Source organism: Lepidochelys olivacea (genome assembly GCF_965140295.1).
Source record: "Lepidochelys olivacea isolate rLepOli2 genome assembly, chromosome: 2".
NCBI classification, from domain to species: Eukaryota; Metazoa; Chordata; order Testudines; family Cheloniidae; genus Lepidochelys; species Lepidochelys olivacea.
The window spans coordinates 224328380-224346993 of NC_140412.1; the positions used below are offsets into that span (position 1 = coordinate 224328380).

Consider the following 18614-nt stretch of genomic DNA (forward strand, 5'->3'; position numbering starts at 1 on the left):
ATTATATCTATTTTAAAGGTACTTAGCACATTTTATAGCTTTGTATAAAAATGTATTTGAATTAATGATATATTCTTCCTCCAGCTGCTGGATGAGCGTTGACACTCACTTGCTCTATATTGTTCATGGACCCGTAATGGCAGCTTTATTGGTAAGAATATTATTTGTTATCATGTTAATAGTTTAGTTGCTCTTCCCAGAAATGATGCAAAATTGCATTGAATAGAAGATTCTGTATCTTAAATAGGTTGGCCAAGGTTTTCAAAGGTAGCAAGTGATTTTGGATGCCCCACCTGAGACCCCCTTAAGGGGACTTGATTTTCAGAGGGTGGGTGCTCAGCACTTTCTGAAAATCAAGCCCCTTCAAGGTGTCTCAGGTTGGGGCAATCTAAAAACAGAGGCATCCAAAATCATTCATTCCTTTTGAAAATCATGGCCAAGCTATTTAAACTACTGAATCTTCTATTGTATGCAGTTAACCTTACCTGTGCTAAATGTGCTGCATTATATGTGGTATACGTGAAATAACTATGTTTCAGACTAGCCTGAGACCAAGTCAATAATTCAGCATTGGTTTTCATAAATTCAGAGGCAGAAAGGAACATTGTGATCATCTCGTCTAACCTCCTGCATAACACAGGCCACAGAACTTTCCCAAAATAATTCCTGTTTGAACTAGAGCATAGCTTTTAGAAAAATATCCTGTCTTGATTTTAAAATTACTTTTCCCTAGAGACATGATAGATCTTTACCAGATAGAAAAGTACCAGTAATGGAGAATCCACCACTACCCTTGGTAAATTGTTCCAGTGGTGAATTACCCTTTTTTGTTGGATGCTGTAATAAAAGGGAACAGAGGTAGGGAGCTAAACTGGGAAGAGGCTGGGGGGATAAGAACCTGAATAGAATGCTTGAGTAGGAGCAGCACAGAGCACGAGACTGCAAATCAAGGAAGTTGCAGCTAGGATTCCCAAGGTTGGCTTTTTTGTTTTTTTCCCACTCACTCTGTCTTGCCACCCTAGGCACCTACAAGTTCTGCCTATATAGTAAAACCAACCCCGTAACTTCCATTAATGTTCATATGACAGGAGTATATGCATCAGGGAATCCACTAGTTCCACTGTCCTATTAATATAAAATACACAAACTGGTAAACAGACCTGAACACCCTGAAATTTTGGGAAAGTTTTTATTCATACCAAACATTAGTCCTATCTCCATTTGTCACCCAGATGCACTGTGTCAGCATCCCAACAGATTCAACTTTCATTGGCTTGGGATCTGACATCTACTTGCAAACATCCACATTATTTTTCTGAGAGATCAAATGCGATGGTGCTGAGCATTGTGGAAATGTCTATAAATGAACATGGATCTGTTTCAGAGTAGTTAAAAATCTTTAAAATCTTGTTCTAAACCTCCTTTAAGAACTGTTACTGGATTTCAGCAATACCAAGCTGCAGTATGCTTCCTAAAAATTGTCTAGAAAATAACTTACTATCTCCGTTCTAAGTTTAATTATTCTAATCACATATGGGAAATGGAAAACTACACAGGATAGTTTTGTAATATAGCATTTGTGAAAACAAGTCACACTGCTTGGTATGGTAACAAATTTTCCTGCCTAGAATGAGAATACTCAGTGAACTCCTCCTCTTTACAATCATTCACAGCCAATGTTCCCTCTAATTTTTTATATCCACCTGTGGAATGAATTTTGTTATGTGCACCGATATGGAGGTGACGTGTGGCGGGGTGGGGCCAAGGGGTTTGGAGTGGGGGGGCTCAGGGCTGGGGTGCAGGGGGGTGAGGGCTCTGGGGTAGGGCCGGGAATGAGGGGTTCAGGGTGTGGGAGGAGGCTCCAGGCTGGGGCAGGGGGCTGGGGTGCAGGGGATGAAGGCTCCAGCTGGGGGTGTGGGCTGTGGAGTGGGGCAGGGGATGAGGAGTTTGGGGTACAGGCTGACCCAGGGCTGGGGCCAGGGGACAGCCTCCAGCCCTCTCCCCACTAACAGCAGCTCCCAGGGAGAGGCACTTCTCCCCACTGACAGCAGCTCCAGGGCCGGGGGAGAGGTGTCTCTCCCCGCAGCAGCCCTGCATGCCCCCAACTTGCTCCCCTCCCCACCTACCTCTCTCCTTTCCCCAGACCTCTATGGCTGCACGCGTGCTTGGCCCTTTTATCACAGACTCTCAGGACTCATGCTCTCTCCCAGCTCTGTACGGTCCCTGGGAGGAACCCCCTTCAGTGCGACAGCCCTTCTCTGGGGTCCACTCTCTCTCTTGAGGGTTAAGCCATAGGCCCCTCTGCCTCCTGGAACAGCACCTCTCTGAATGCCTGTCTCTCACTGTGGCCCCCCCTAAGGAGTTAATTCACTCTGTATCCCCTGGGTCCTCCACCCCCAGAGGGAATAATGCAACCCTAATCTCTAGACCGGAGTGACTCTCAGCCAGCGTAAAACAGAAGGGTTTATTGAGCATCTGAACCCAGCACAGGAAACTCTCTGGGCCCTCAGGCCTAACATCCCTCAGCACAATATATCTAGGTCTCTACTACATCCAGATGGGCTCTGACTGCTCTCTCTCCCCAGTCCAGCAGTCCCCTCTTTCTAGCCAAGGCGTCCTATATCACCAGCCCCAACAGCTCCTCCCCTGTGCTTTGTCTTCCATCCCAGGTAAACAGGTTGCTGGGGCCCTATCTCCTCCATCCTATGTTCCCCCATGGCTGGAACTGGTTGGTCAGGTAACCGGGGTCCTCAATCCTCAGCCCATTGTCCTTCCACTGCCCTGAACTGGCTGCCTTCCAAGCTGGGCTGAGCCTCTTGGTCACCAGTCACTAGAATCCCCCATATCCAGGCCATTGGCCGGGGTCCCAGGTGCTAGGTGAGGTCACACCTGGTCCTCTGCAACAAAAAACCCTCTCCCACCACCTTGTTAAACATGCAGCACACAGGAAAACTGAGGCGCGCAGACACTGTTCATGTAAACCACTAGAAAATTCCCCAACTTCGTCACACCTTTATAGCCTGATGTGCGGCCGTGCAGCTTAGAAGGAATTTAGCTCCCAGCACCGGATTTATTAAAGCAGCCTAAAAAATGTTCTGCTGTCATAATGCTGAGTCTGACAGAGGGCACATAAGTCTTTTTGGATTTTTAATACTCTTCTCCAATGCTGTATCTTTCAGACACCCTATGTTTCTAGGGAAAAGTTAATCTTTCTTTAAAATAGAGCTAATGCAGTCATGAGAAGGTGCTTAACCTGGAGAGACAGGGCTTAAATCCCCTCTCTCAGATGTGCAGGGGGTCAATGGTTTATGGGAGCCCCACCATCACAGATAATGCCTACCCATCACCACCCGAATCCACAAGAGAGGGTGATTTTTAAAGGAGCTACTACCTTTTATTCCCTCACCCATCCAGACAAAGCCCCCCTGCCTTTGAGGTTGCAGGGGCTCAGTTATAATACCTGGTTTGAAAATGTGCTATTCATAATGTGGCTGTGTCATGGAAACACAATATCTGCTCTTTGCCCAGCAGAAACAGAGTGACAGGCAGGTTCAAAGGAGCCACATCTTTTTACCTTAACAGACATTTTTTTTTAATCAGTTGCCTGAAGGAATTCTGAAAGTAAAGGTTAGGTGATCTGAGTCAGCGAGGCCTGGGGGAAGCCTGGAGAATAAGTGGCGAGTGGGGACACAGAAATCATATATTATTCCTTGCTAAGCAGAGCACAAATGTAAAACATTTGAGGTATTTCTCAGTAGTTACAATACTGAAGCTTTCCTGATCATGGCTTTTCATGCTGGAAGGCCCAGATATGCTCTCTCATCTATTTATGGAGTTACGACTATTTTAATATAGCTCTGAGTAATACAGCAAAATCATTCCAATGTTTTCAAAAATCTGACAAGTGGAGAAACTATGTCACTGCTATGTGCATGATATCGTGCCATTAGTGTGAAAGTACATGAGCTAGCTGTACTAGAAAGATGGGAAGTCCATATTCTGCTTATACTCAGGCTGTACCGTTTCCTTAGGGACCAAATGGCCTGATTTCCAGAGGTGATAAGCATGCACAGCTCCCATTGGCTTTAGCGGGAGTTCATGTGAATATCTGACCACAAATGTGAGTGTTGAGCCCTTCTGAAAATTCTGTCCTTAATGCCCAAACCAGCAAAGTACTTAAGCACATGCTTAACTTTAAGCACATGAGTAGTACCATTGAGTTCAGTAAACAACTCGATGGTACTGAGTGGGCATAATTTTAGTGCTTTGCCAGATTGGAGCCAGAGAGTTCCGCACCTTGCAGGATTGAGCCCTTACAGCCCAAAAAGGGATTTAGGGGGCACATCCTCCACTGATGTAAATCTGGCAGTAGGTGTGTTAAGGCACCCAAGGTTACATACTTTGGTCTCAAGTATCGGGGGTAGCTGTGTTAGTCTGTATCCACAAAAACAACAAGGAGTCTGGTGGTACCTTAAAGATTAACAGATTTATTTGGGCATAAGCTTTTGTGGGTAAAACACCACTTCTTCAGATGCATGGAGTATGCATCTGAAGAAGTGGTGTGTTACCGACGAAAGCTTATGCCCAAATAAATCTGTTAGTCTTTTAGGTGCCACCAGACTCCTTGTTATACTTTGGTCTGTATGCCTGAAGGGGCAAGGTTGCGGAAGATTGGCGAGGAGCTAAGTGGTGGACTGAGCATGTGACTGGATGTAAGCGGAGGATGCAGGCAGTTTCAATGAACTTTGTCTGACAGACCCTGCCAAAAGATATCTTCGCATAGCTCAGCATATTTTTTGCCTGTAAACAAGTCAGTTTATATAACAAGCATAAATTATACATGTAAGAATGTAACCAGCTGTTGACCCTATGAAACCCTGAGATAAGCATGGAGAATATAACACCGCAGAGGACTCCCCATCGGCGGAGTCCTGCCTGGTCAGCTGTCCCGAATGGCCAGAGTCCCCTGCAGTCCCTCCTCACGTCCTAGGGGCTCCCGCGCAGATTGGAGCGTAAGTTCTTCCTTCAATAAAGCGTAACTTACTATTTTCACGCCTGAGTGTCATCCATTCGCTGGTATTTCCCCCCGCCCTTGCGGGCACAATGTCAATCCCAATGAGCTGTTGTTTTGAGCTCTAACAGGGCCATGAAGCTGTGTTTTGTTGTCATTGCTGGGTTTTGTATTTTAATTTGAGTGTTTTACCAATAAAGACTCTCTCTTTTTTAGGTCAATTTTTTCTTTTTGCTTAACATCGTCCGAGTTCTGGTGACAAAGCTAAGAGATACTCATCGGGCTGAGTCCAACATGTACATGAAAGCTGTCAGAGCCACACTAATCCTGGTGCCCTTACTAGGAATTCAGTTTGTCATTATTCCCTGGAGACCAGAAAACAGACTTGCTGGAGAAATATATGATTACATCATGCATATATTAATGCATTACCAGGTATGGAATATCATAGCAAGTTATGTGTACATGTATTTGCCAGTAGGGTTAATTTTAGCAGAGGATTCTTTTGCCAAATGCTTTGTCTCTGAAAGTAATTATGACTGCTTGTTTTTTTTCCTTTTTCTCCAACATTTTCACATCATATATTCCCTTCTTCTGTGGCTCTATTATTAGTGTGCAAACAGTCACCAGTAGCTTGGGGAAATGCTTCAAGAATTACAGAATAGTGATGTTTCTGCATTGAGTAAAGAAAATTGAGATCACATAAGGCTTTAAATGTTGTTCAAAGCCCTGCTAATGCAAATGTGCTCAGACAGCCCTTTCCAAAAACACTGCAGAGGGGATGATATTAAAATTAACTGTATGTGGAAATCGCTGTGTCAAGGAAGAGATGTTTGTACGCAGTGGAAGAAAGGATCAAGATAATTAAGGCTCAGTTAATTGTTAAGTCGCAATTTTAAGCTGTTTAAATTAAAATACAACTCTTTCAAAACGCTTATAAAATCAAAATGTTAGAACAGTATCAATATTTCAAAAGGGCTGTCTTCTATTTTCTTTCTTTTGTACAGTAATACATCATTTTCAATTGCTTGGCTCTCTACCCTGGCTTCAATGCATGCTGTCCATCATTCACCGAGGGTGGCAGACTTCAAAAAATTGCACTTGTGATATTAATATTAGACATGTGTAAAGTGAACAAACATCCCATTGGCCTCTACTTATTTTTTTTTTCGTGCAGAGGCTCATGATGGAGAATTATTTGAAAGTTACAGATCAGTGAGATAGTGTGCAAAACAATTTCCCCCCTCCCAAGGGGAAAGTAATAACATAATAATTCCACTGATATCTATGTATCAATTACCTTGACATATTAGGCCATATTTTCAGCTGCATGTACAATGATTGTCTACTTCTCAAAATGCCTGAAAACCAATGTACCTGGGAAACCACAAATTTGCCTGCATACATAGCAATTGCAGGAGCAAAAGCTGTCCATAACAGGTGCATGTGTATTTTAGTAGGTGTTGTACTTACAGCACTGTTCTATGCCTTGCTTATCAATTATAGTTGTAACCCTTCTGTCCTTCAGAGTTGGCAGCAACAAGGGCCAGGTTCAATATCTAGGGGATCCATTCCAATAACACAATGCAAACCGGCTCGAGACCCCACCCAGTGACCTGGGACAAATATATACCACCCCCGCTGGGCGCATCCAAGAGGCAATACTTCCCCTCTCGCAAGCATCTAGTCTGAGTGTAGCAAAAAGCCTTTTAATAACAGAGAGAAACAATGTGGCATTATGTTGGGGAAACACCACCAACAGGATTCATAACACAACCCATGAGCAAAAAACCCACCCCAAGCAAATTGGGGCATGCCCTTTCCCTTTTGGTTCTTGAGTCAGCAACCCCAAATCACCCAAAGTCCCAAAAGTCCGATGACCCAAAAGTCTCTGTCCCTGGTCAGGGCAGCCCCAGAGTTCAAAAGTTTATCTGCAGAGCTTTACCTCCCAACCTGGGTGGAGATGGGGGCAGGGGTAAAAGGCACCTCACATGATCTGAAGCTGACCGCCCCACAGCTCCATAGGCCTTCGCTCTGCTCCGCTCCACTCCACCAGCCGCCCCACGAACTGCTTCGCTCAGCTCCGCTCCACTCTGCGGCCCACAAGCAGCTCCCGCCGTCCCACAAACTGCTCCGCGGCCCACCAGCAGCTCCCGCCGTCCTATGAACTGCTCCACCAGCCTGTCCACAAGGCACTCCAGCCATCCCGCAAACTTCTCCACAATATATCTTCAGGCTCCCCCACTACTTAACACAACTGTCAGTGATTTCAGCTCTTTGGTGAATTCAGCTTGTAGTAGGGGAGCCTCAGTGCTGGTGCACCATTAGTCCAAAGTGAGCTCAGCAGCCTGTAACTAGACTCCTAATGAAATCAAAATTAGCTCTGATATTCCACAGTGGAGAGAGGAGGAAATACAATTAGCATGTAAGGCCCTCACCAGGGGGCCCATACCACCAAGTATTAATACTTGTCCCCAACCTCTCTCAATTCACAGAGTTTTGGAACCCATGACCCTTGCCTAGCGAGTGCTACTTAGTTGATGGTGAGTCCCTCCATCATAACAAAAGGCCAAGTACAGTCCCACTGTCTTTGATTCCCATAATCAGGGTAATAACAATTTATTCTTCCTGCCCCAATAACAGAGACACTGGGGATCCTACAGCAGCCAAAGTGACCATTTGGGCAGCTATGGCCTCATTCTAGGCGGGGTGGGTGTGCCTATGCAAATGAGATCAGCCCCTGAAGTTCTTTTCCACAACTTGCCACACCTCACCACCAGATGTCAGGGTGGAGCTCATCCTGACACTGCTTACATAGTTGCCAGGAAAACTGCTTATTCACAACTTACGTGTATTTGGTGGAAAATTAAATTATTTTATGTAAAATAAGCTACAGTAATTGAAAAAAATTATGTTGGATTTTTGCTAACAATGACACTCAATTCTTTGTGCAAGTAAACCACTGAATGAAAAACTAAAAATAAATTCAGGTGGCCTATAGGTAGAAAAGCTTACAGCAGAATCTGTTTCCACTCATTTCTTGTAAATAAATTTGAGTAATTATTTAGGAGGTGCTTATTTCAGCATGGACAAGTGCCTGGTTAGCAGGGACAGCTGAGTGTAATTCTTAAAAGCTCCATCTTTATATCATAATTCCCATCAGACATAGTGAGAAGGTGTGTATCTTTTCCTGTTGTAGGCACCGCTGTGTTTTGTCACGTCTGTGGTCTCTAGGGATACAAGTGTGCCTTTCCTAACATCGTAACTGAGTGTCAGGCTCATGATACAGCTATCTCCACTTACAGTGAGGCAATGTGACCGTGGGGATAATCATTTTATTTATAAAACAACACTGAGAATTAATACAATATCCTAATAACAAACAGTAGGAATTAGAACATACCAAGGCAATGGAAAAAACAAACAAAATCCTAAACAGAGGCATCACTGAAAAAAGGGGTAGTCCTTCCATGTCATTAGAAGGGAAAACACAGTGGGAAGAGAAGTGCCCTCAAACACGGTTGTAAAGTGGGGAGGGTTAAGATGAGGTAGAGGTCCAAGGAAAGCAAATTCTACCTCCTATGGGCTTCCACAGCCACAGATCAGTCCCCGAGCAAGTAAAATGGGTCTCTGTGCTAGGATTTTTGACCAGAAATTCCCCACTGTTGCTGCCACTGGTTCAGCTCTGCCAATAGTAAAAGTGGCGGGTGCTCTAGTGTAGACAGGGCTCCAGGTCACCACCACCATTTTATCCTTAATGGGGGGGAGCCACAAACTACTTTGTCATCTAAACCCCAGACTTAGGCACCTACATCTTGGGTTGGACACTTATGTCCCAGTCTGGGCTCCACTGAGATCTGCAAAACTGCTGCCAAAACCTGTAGGAGCCTAAATCACTCAGCACCTATGTGTTCAGTTTAAAAGTTCCCTAGGTGCCCATGTTTCTTCCTCTGGGCATGACTGTTCCACTGTAGATAGTTACCTGCTCAGAGGTCCAGAGAGAGAATGACTCTAATTCAGTGGCTAGGGTACCTACCTGGGAGGCCAGACACCTCAGGTCTACTCCCTCTTCTCCAATCACTCTTTCATTATTTATCCACTGTGTAACAGCTTCAATGGGGGAGACTGAAGGAGCCCCACATCAGACTATCCCATAGCTCAGTGGTCAGAGCACTTTCCTGACAGGTGTGAGAATCTTTTCAAGTCTTTTTTCCCTTCTGACAGAGAGGGTAGAATTGAACTTTGGTCTCCCACATCTCAGCTGAATGCTCTCACTGCTAGGCTAAAAGTTATAAGATGGGCACCACTGCCTGTTCCTCTGGCTGCTTTGTGTGGAGCAATGCAGGTGCCTTACTCAGTCCTGCAAGAAACAGCGTAGGCATCTCATCTGCCTGACTCCAAGAGATGGGATCCCACTTGTGGATCACAAGCAGAGATAGTCACCTCTGTGCAGCCCAGGCTTAAGCACATATCCAAGAGAGGGATGGACTTTGGCACACTCATCTCTGGTCAGTGTCTCCCATTGGTTAGATTAGGCAGCTCCTCGCCTAGTTTGCTGGTTTTCTGGATCATATCCTAAGGCATCTGTCTCTCCCCATTCATTGTATAGGGATCCTAAGTGCCAAACTCAGCTTTGTGGATCTCAGTGTTGTTCCTGTGATTTTCTAGGAACCTAAAAGTTAGGCACCATGATGCTCAGTGTTGCAACCCCCCGTTCACACAGGTACTTGTCGCGGAAAAACTTTTGTCTTTCAGGGGTGGGAGGGTTAACACCTGAGTTAACACTCAGGGTTAAGCCTGAGTTCCTTCATGGATCCCACCCTATGTTCTCTAACCTTGTTCAGAGAAGTTCTATTTGAAATGTCAGTCCATCATTCCGTATATTCCCACCATTCCTACCAACAGCCACCCCACTGACAGCAACAATGGAAAACTTTATCTAGCATCTCCTAGTGTAAACAAATTCTTGGGACATTTGGCCAGAACTCTTAAAGTTGGTTGGTACAGAGCTTTGGGAATATGAGTTACCTTATAATTATCAGTGTTTCCAATAGCAGTGGTGTATGGTCACAATGTACTACATAGCAACATATAACAACATAAGTTATTTCATGAGTGCCCTGCAGTTATCTTATTGTGTGATCCTTAGCTGGGTACCAAAATGCAGATTTTCTGTGGTAGTTTTATTATGAGTTAGAGTTTTGGATCATTTTCAGAGCATTTCTTTTACAGGTATTTCTCATAACAATCACATATTCAGAATAGTCACATTATTGTGACGTTCTGTGTGCTCATTTTCTTGTAGCACTGTTGATGTAATTAGCAGTTATTTCTTTATATGGTTTCAGTGTAACTTTTACGTTCCGCTCTGAATTGTTTAAATACTTGTTTTCCCAGCATCTTCTCATAGCTAGTATGACAGATTTGGGGTTTGTTTGTTTTTCGATAACCCATTGCAGCAGTGTATGACAATTGTGATTTGACATACTGAACAAACCGTCCACTCGCAATTAGTACAAGTACAAACTGCAACACTGCAGTCTATTGTCAGAATAGGAGGACTGAAGATCACGAATGACAGAGTATTTGTTCCCAGAATAAACTGTACTTTTTTCACAGGGTATTATTCCTAGCTGGAAAACAATACAGTGAGGTGTTCCCTGCTAAGTTTCCCACACTAAAGGTCAATTTGACTAGTAGGAGCCACTCTTGCTCTAAACTGTTCTTTCTTCTTTATGAGATTATCCTCCACACTCATCATTTCAAGCAGAAGTGGTCTGTTTCCCCGAACATTCTGCTTCACTGCAAACATATGCTATTCATTATATGGGCTATGATAGGTTATTTGTTCATCACTCAAATGCAGTGCCTCAGTATTGTCACATCATGTTTGTTACTATACATAGGTCAAAATCCTCCTAGCAGATCTGTGGAGTTGATCTATAAATTATAAAAAGGAAGCCTTTTTTTCCCCCAATTGTGACACTGAAAAATGGTGTAGGCTGGAGGACTCAATCACCAGCCTGGGAAAAATAATCAGCACTTCCCAGTTCAGTTCATGGCCTTTACCTCAGGGGTCTGTTTATTCTCCAGTACAAAAGAAAGGAAACGTGGAGCAACAAAATAATGTAATAGCCCTGTTCTCAACTTTGATTTTGGGGCTTCCTGGCTTCTGCCAGCTTAATGGACAAGACATCCACCCCAATAGGAAGTGGGCCACAGGGCTCCTATCCCCTCACGGTTCTCTGCTGTAGTCACAGAAGAGTTTATTCCTAGCCCTCTTTTGGTCACAGGCTCCGTTAGGGAGCTGGGGCCTTCATGTATATTCCCTAGCTGATAATCAGACCCAATAACCTGATGCTGCCAAGCTGTGTTCCATGATTCCGAGCACTTCCCTGCTGGTCTTCTCTCCAGAACAGGGCTGGCTGCTTTCCAAACCCCTCTGAACCTTAAATCCATGTTACAAATGGCTTCTCTGCTCCAGATATGAATATGTGCTGTTTCTGCACCATAGTGGTTCCAAGAGATCTCTCAAATGGAAATTTAGAGCCCCCCTCAGCATCACCAATACAAGTTGTGCAGTTTCAAAATATGTGGAACTGAAGATTACATAAAACAGAAGAGATACTTCCCCCATTAAGAGGAATATTTAAAGCATAGCAGCTATCTCAGAAGCAGAGGCTCTAGCTAGAAGGATGGACACGTCTATCCAACTGAACACAGACATCCACTAATATAAGTGTCTCAAAGCAAAGATTTGAATTCCAGAACATCTAGTTAATTATTGATTTTCCTTAGAGGGCATGATTTTCAAAAGCCTATAAAATCACTCTGGCAGTTTATGGAAGACATCATCCTGCCATATATCTCATACAAAATTACAGAATTTTGCACACAGGTTCCTTTCACCAGCACTCAGAAGTCCCTTAGAAGCATGAAAAATTTCTCCACGGTGGCCCGAAGAGAGGGACTTATATGGGAGAGCAAGCGGCATCCCATAAAGAAGTGAAGTGGTGTGCACCAGGGAGTTCAGGTGTGAATTCTGTCCTCCCACCGTGCTTGCACTCATGCAGCGCAAATCCACACGGCCCATTACTGCAGTCTATCTAGCTACAGGTCTCCCTGGCCCTGATTCAGCAAGGTACTTCAGCATGTGCCTAACTTTAAGCACCTGAATAATCCTGCGGCCGTCAATATTCACGATGCCTAAAGGTCCTCATGTGCTTAAATACCTTACTGAATCAGAGCTCCTGAAAGTTGGAGTTAGCCCTTCATAAGAAATAAGATTAATTCAACATTTTGTATCAGCTTCTGAGCAAAATGCTCAGTATTTAAGCACTTGCCTTGCCAAATAAGGACACAGCTCTCAGAAGGTCACAGGCCTCAATTACATGATGTTTGCTCTGTATTTTCTAAGAGCAGGTTTGATTTTTTTTTGAGAGAGAAATTGCTTGGAGCTTGTAAATTTAACTCCTGCTGACAAGTGGAGTAATTGCTTTATGCAGAGCAAAACTAACCATTTAAAAATACCATGCTGCTTTGCTCCGTTTTACAAGATATGCATTCATGCACACCCAGGTTTAAAAGGACAGCACTACTAGTGCTTTGTGCCAAAGCAGACAGAAACTTTTCATCCTGCCATGGAAAGCTAGAGCTATGGGGCTACTCCTGACAGGATGAATGTTTCTTTCATTTCCTGTTCTCTTTTACTTGGGTTGCTGTTCATTTTTAAACTCTCTTCGTGTATTTCAGCCACTAAAAATGGCAAAAAGATGTCTTCTGCCACTTGGCTATTTCTAGAGCACTATTTTTGTACAATATATTCCTGCGTAAAAGGGGCAGTAGTGGAGGCTCCAGCAGTGAGAGGAGAGGATAGTGGGTGCCCAAGTACTCAGCGTCAGCCATTTCTCAGCAGGAGACCTACCATCTTCCCTCCTCACCTTGACCCTCTCCCTCAACGTGGCCAGTAGCAGAGACTTTCCAGATGTTTTCTCTGCACAGTGCCTCACATAAGTCTCTTATATTTTTATGCCTCTCTATTCCATGTGAAGCATAGGGCCTTCACCACGGCCTTCCATCTTTGCTGCTGCAGTCTTAAGCTATGTCTTCACTCATCATCAGCTATCCCTCGATACAAGGATGACGGCTGCCAAGGGAAAAAAAGTCATTGATGAGACTTATGATGGCTGAGGAAGCCAATCCGTGCGCTACAGGTTTTTCCACGTAGATGACAGGTGGTTGCTTGGAGAGAGCACAACTGCTGGTCAGGATGCTGCACACTTTCCTTCATCCTCTGTCATTTTGCAGCCTCTTGAGCAGGGCAATTCTCTTCAAAACAGGCTGAGGCTTGATGTTTGATGCAATGCCATTGCAGTCTATTGCCAGGCAGCTTTTCCCAATTCATGGGGTCAATGCCTCCGTTCTGAAGATATACTTTCAGGGTGTCCTTGTAGTGTTTCCTCTGTCCCTCACGAGTCCTCTTACCATAACAAAGTTGAGAAAAGAGGACTTGCTTCGGAAGACGAGTATCAGCCATCTACACACAATGGCCAGCCCTGCAAAGTTAATGTTTCATAATCTTCACCTCAACACTGTTGATGTTAACTGCCTTCACTAGAAGAGCTGCAGATAGCACTTCATGTAGATGCTCCCGAGTGTAGGGGTTCTCCAATTGCTGTAGTTAATCCACCTCCCTGAAAGGCAGTGTTGTCTAAACTGAGGGTTAGGTCAGCTTAACTACATCACTCAGGGGTGTGGATTACCCCTCAACTATGTAGCGGGGTTGACTTAACTTTTTAGTGTAGACTTGCCCAGGGGCGGCCCTAGACCAAATGGCACCCAGGTAAGGAGCAGTTTTGGTGCTCCCCTCTCCCCATTTGTTAAACTTTTGAATATGTTATTTTTATTACATTTGTGATCCATTTCATGACTTTGATGCACAATATGCGTGCATGATTTATCCATCATAAGACAATACATTTGCATGCTAGGATCTGTAAATCTGTATTTTTTCGTGCCATATATAAGCAAATAAATAAATTTTTCCTCTGTGTTTATAGAACCTTTTTAACTGAAATGTACTAACATCAAGAAATTGAACTGTGCACCAACACTGGGTGGGCCAGTATTAAATAGTGTTACAGTAAGTGACTGCCTTAGAAAGTAAACACTAGACCTTTAGTTCAAAAGGTCACTTTTCTTACCTTTGCCCTTGCAAACTGAAGCACAGCATCAGAGAAATCCAAACACTGGCCAATGGCATTTTCAAGTGATAAAATAGCAAGTGATGTCAGTCTCTCGTTGACCATCGTCAATCGAAGATATGTTTTAATAAGCCTGAGCTTCAGAAAGTTGCGCTCATCACTCACGACTGTGACCAGCAGCAGCATGAGCAGAATCCTCAAAGCTATCCACATTAGGGAAAGTATCCTTCAGTTCTGCATCATGGATGAATTGGAGAACTTGGAGTGGAGAGTGCTTCCTGTGTTGCAAAATGTAACTGGTTGTCCAATTCTATATAGAGGTCTTTATCATTGACATCCAAACATTCCCCATATGTCACATCCAGTGAAGGTCCATACAATTTTTCAAAAGCATTTTCCTGTCTGCCAGCAGCTTACTACAGTCATACAAAAAAACCCAGGTCTTTTTGTGGTGTTTCATTTGTCCAAACCTTTCTTAGATGGATACTCAAGCAGTGTCAACGAGTAAGCAAAAAACCTCTCTTTTGAATTTTTCTTCTGAGGTTCCCATCACCTCACTCTGCTCTTTTAACCAAACTGTCTCTTCTTCCAATGAATATGAGTTTCCTTGAAGACAGGCTCAACTCCTAAGTTTTCTGCCATTTCTTTGGCAGCAGTGATGGCATCTGTCAGGAGTGCAGTCCATTATTATAGCATAGTACTTCACTTTGCCGAGCCACATCAATATGTTTTGTATTGTTTTGCTGCAGTCATGGTCCATAGTTTCTTTACAAACTACTCAATGTAGGTGCTCACGCATGACATCATCGTATGCCCCAAGGAGCGCTACCAAACCAAGGAAATTACCATTATGTTCAGTGAACAAATTATCTGACGAGCCCCAGAAAGTCAAATTATTCTTTGCAAGGGAGAGATCAGATGCTTGAGCACGTTCTGCCAATGCTGGGTTTCTACATTAATAATGTGCAGGTTTTCTGTGTGTGTGCATTTACTCAGCTTGAGCCTGGACTCAACCTCCAACCACTAGGAATAGGCCGTAAAATGGCCAGGTGACTTTCAATGTTGCTTCACAACATCAGCTAAGTTATGCCAGTAATTGTACCCGGAAGGCGCAAGCAAAGATTTGGCATTCTTGTCAAATATTTTGCAACAAAAACAGAACACTTTGTCAGTTGATTTCGAGTAAACTAGCCAACACCAATTCGGTTTCTCACCATTCTCAAGCACACTTTTGCAGTGTGACTTTGAGAAGTGTCGTTTCTGTTCATTTACTGGAAACATAATATCCCCAATTTTGCCTGGCCGGTTCAAAGTTGTATGATCAATATTGGCAGAGTATAGGATGGCCAGCCATAAAGCAGGATCTGGTATATTGATTTGTGGTGTGCCGTTTTTCTCATTGCTGTTTCTGTCATCATGTGAGGCTGATTCTTCTTTATCATTGCTCTCCTTCTCATGTACACCAGACTTTTATCTGTCATTAGTCTCCTTTTCATGTGAGCCACATACTTCTTTATCATCACTCTCCTTTATGCTACCAGGAAAACTGGACTATTCTCCATCACTTTCCTCACATTTCCATCCTTATCTTCAGGTAAATCTGCTAATTCCTTAGGGCATGGCTACACTGGAAACTTCAAAGCACTGTTGCGGGAGCACTCCTGCAGCAGTGCTTTGAAGTGCGAGTGTGGTCACACGCAAGCACTGGGAGAAAGGTCTCCCAGCGCTCCTGGTAATCCACCTCCATGAGGGGAATGGCTCCGAGCACTGGGAGCACGGCTCTCAGAACTCGGAGCCTGTTTACACTAGCGCTTTAAAGAGCTCTGACTTGCTGCGCTCAGGGGGGTGAGTGTAAAGTCATAAAATGTAAGTGTAGCCAAGCCCTTAGTAATAGGACTTCCATCATCTTCACTTCACTCCTCAATTTCTTCTGTACTGCAACGATCGCTATTACCTAAAGCCTATCCTATGTTGTTCTGTTTCAGGTATTTTCCCATCAAATTTGCCCCTTCCTGCAAATTAGATTGCAATGGAGCTTTTCACTTCCTATGCTGAGCTCCTCAAGGCTCCTTCAGGGGCATCTTTTATTTCTACAGAGTAAAACAGACAGTATTAGGGAAAGCAAATGTCTACATTCCATAGTCTTAGAAAGTCATCAAACATTACGTGTTAAGCATGGCAAAAGAAGTAACTATTTCTTTTATATTGTTGCGTACATATGGGTCAATAGATATTGCTGGTGTCTCATTAAATATGTCCTTTGTTAGTTGCTACTTTTACAGTCTTCAAGTCTTAAAACACAAGTACACTTATCAGGTTTCAGAGTAACAGCCGTGTTAGTCTGTATTCGCAAAAAGAAAAGGAGTACTTGTGGCACCTTAGAGACTAATGAATTTATTTGAGCATGAGCTTTCGTGAGCTACAGCTCACTTCATCGGGTGCATACCGTGGAAACTGCAGCAGACTTTATATACACACAGAGATCATGAAACAATACCTCCTCCCACCCCACTGTCCTGCTAATAGCTTATCTAAAGTGATCATCAAGTTGGGCCATTTCCAGCACAAATCCAGGTTTTCTCACCTTCCACCCCCCCCACACACACACACAAACTCACTCTCCTGCTGGTAATAGCACATCCAAAGTGACAACTCTCTTCACAATGTGTATGATAATCAAGGTGGGCCATTTCCTGCACAAATCCAGGTTCTCTCACCCCCTCACCCCCCTCCAAAAACTACACACACAAATTCACTCTCCTGCTGGTAATAGCTTATCCAAAGTGACCACTCTCCCTACAATGACAGGTTTCAGAGTAACAGCCGTGTTAGTCTGTATTCGCAAAAAGAAAAGGAGGACTTGTGGCACCTTAGAGACTAACCAATTTATTAGAGCATAAGCTTTCGTGAGCTACAGCTCACTTCCTCAGATGCATATCGTGGAAACTGCAGCAGGCTTTATATATACACAGAGAATATGAAACAATACCTATTCCCACCCCACTGTCCTGCTGGTAATAGCTTATCTAAAGTGATTTCCAGCACAAATCCAGGTTTTCTCACCCTCCACCCCCCCACACAAATTCACTCTCCTGCTGGTGATAGCCCATCCAAAGTGACAACTCTTTACACAATGTGCATGACAATCAAGCTGGGCTATTTCCTGCACAAATCCAGGTTCTCACATCCCCCCCACCCCCATACACACACAAACTCACTCTCCTGCTGGTAATAGCTCATCCAAACTGACCACTCTTCAAGTTAAAATCCAAGTTAAACCAGAACATCTGGGGGGGGGGGTAGGAAAAAACAAGAGGAAACAGGCTACCTTGCATAATGACTTAGCCACTCCAAGTCTCTATTTAAGCCTAAATTAATAGTATCCAATTTGCAAATGAATTCCAATTCAGCAGTTTCTCGCTGGAGTCTGGATTTGAAGTTTTTTTGTTTTAAGATAGCGACCTTCATGTCTGTGATCGCGTGACCAGAGAGATTGAAGTGTTCTCCGACTGGTTTATGAATGTTATAATTCTTGACATCTGATTTGTGTCCATTTATTCTTTTACGTAGAGACTGTCCAGTTTGACCAATGTACATGGCAGAGGGGCATTGCTGGCACATGATGGCATATATCACATTGGTGGATGTGCAGGTGAACGAGCCTCTGATAGTGTGGCTGATGTTATTAGGCCCTGTGATGGTGTCCCCTGAATAGATATGTGGGCACAGTTGGCAACGGGCTTTGTTGCAAGGATAAGTTCCTGGGTTAGTGGTTCTGTTGTGTGGTATGTGGTTGTTGGTGAGTATTTGCTTCAGGTTGCGGGGCTGTCTGTAGGCAAGGACTGGCCTGTCTCCCAAGATTTGTGAGAGTGTTGGGTCATCCTTTAGGATAGGTTGTAGATCCTTAATAATGCGTTGGAGGGGTTTTAGTTGGGGGCTGAAGGTGACGGCTAGTGGCGTTCTGTTATTTTCTTTGTTAGGCCTGTCCTGTAGTAGGTAACTTCTGGGAACTCTTCTGGCTCTATCAATCTGTTTCTTTACTTCTGCAGGTGGGTATTGTAGTTGTAAGAAAGCTTGACAGAGATCTTGTAGGTGTTTGTCTCTGTCTGAGGGGTTGGAGCAAATGCGGTTGTATCGCAGAGCTTGGCTGTAGACGATGGATCGTGTGGTGTGGTCAGGGTGAAAGCTGGAGGCATGCAGGTAGGAATAGCGGTCAGTAGGTTTCCGGTATAGGGTGGTGTTTATGTGACCATTGTTTATTAGCACTGTAGTGTCCAGGAAGTGGATCTCTTGTGTGGACTGGACCAGGCTGAGGTTGGTGGTGGGATGGAAACTACTACATGCTACAAGGGGCCACAGCAATGGTTCCCTCAACCCACCTAGCAATATTGTTAACCTAT

The 18614-nt window shown here is 44.0% G+C and overlaps 1 protein-coding gene across 1 annotated transcript in view; it reads left to right on the top strand.

Annotated features, from left to right (window-relative positions):
* Window positions 1-18614, top strand: part of CALCR (calcitonin receptor) — a 278935-nt gene that overhangs the window by 237847 nt on the left and 22474 nt on the right. The window contains exons 10-11 of the mRNA XM_084620901.1: window positions 85-151; window positions 5228-5446. Coding sequence (XP_084477027.1) covers window positions 85-151; window positions 5228-5446 — 286 coding nt within the window. The remainder of the gene's footprint in view (window positions 1-84; window positions 152-5227; window positions 5447-18614) is intronic.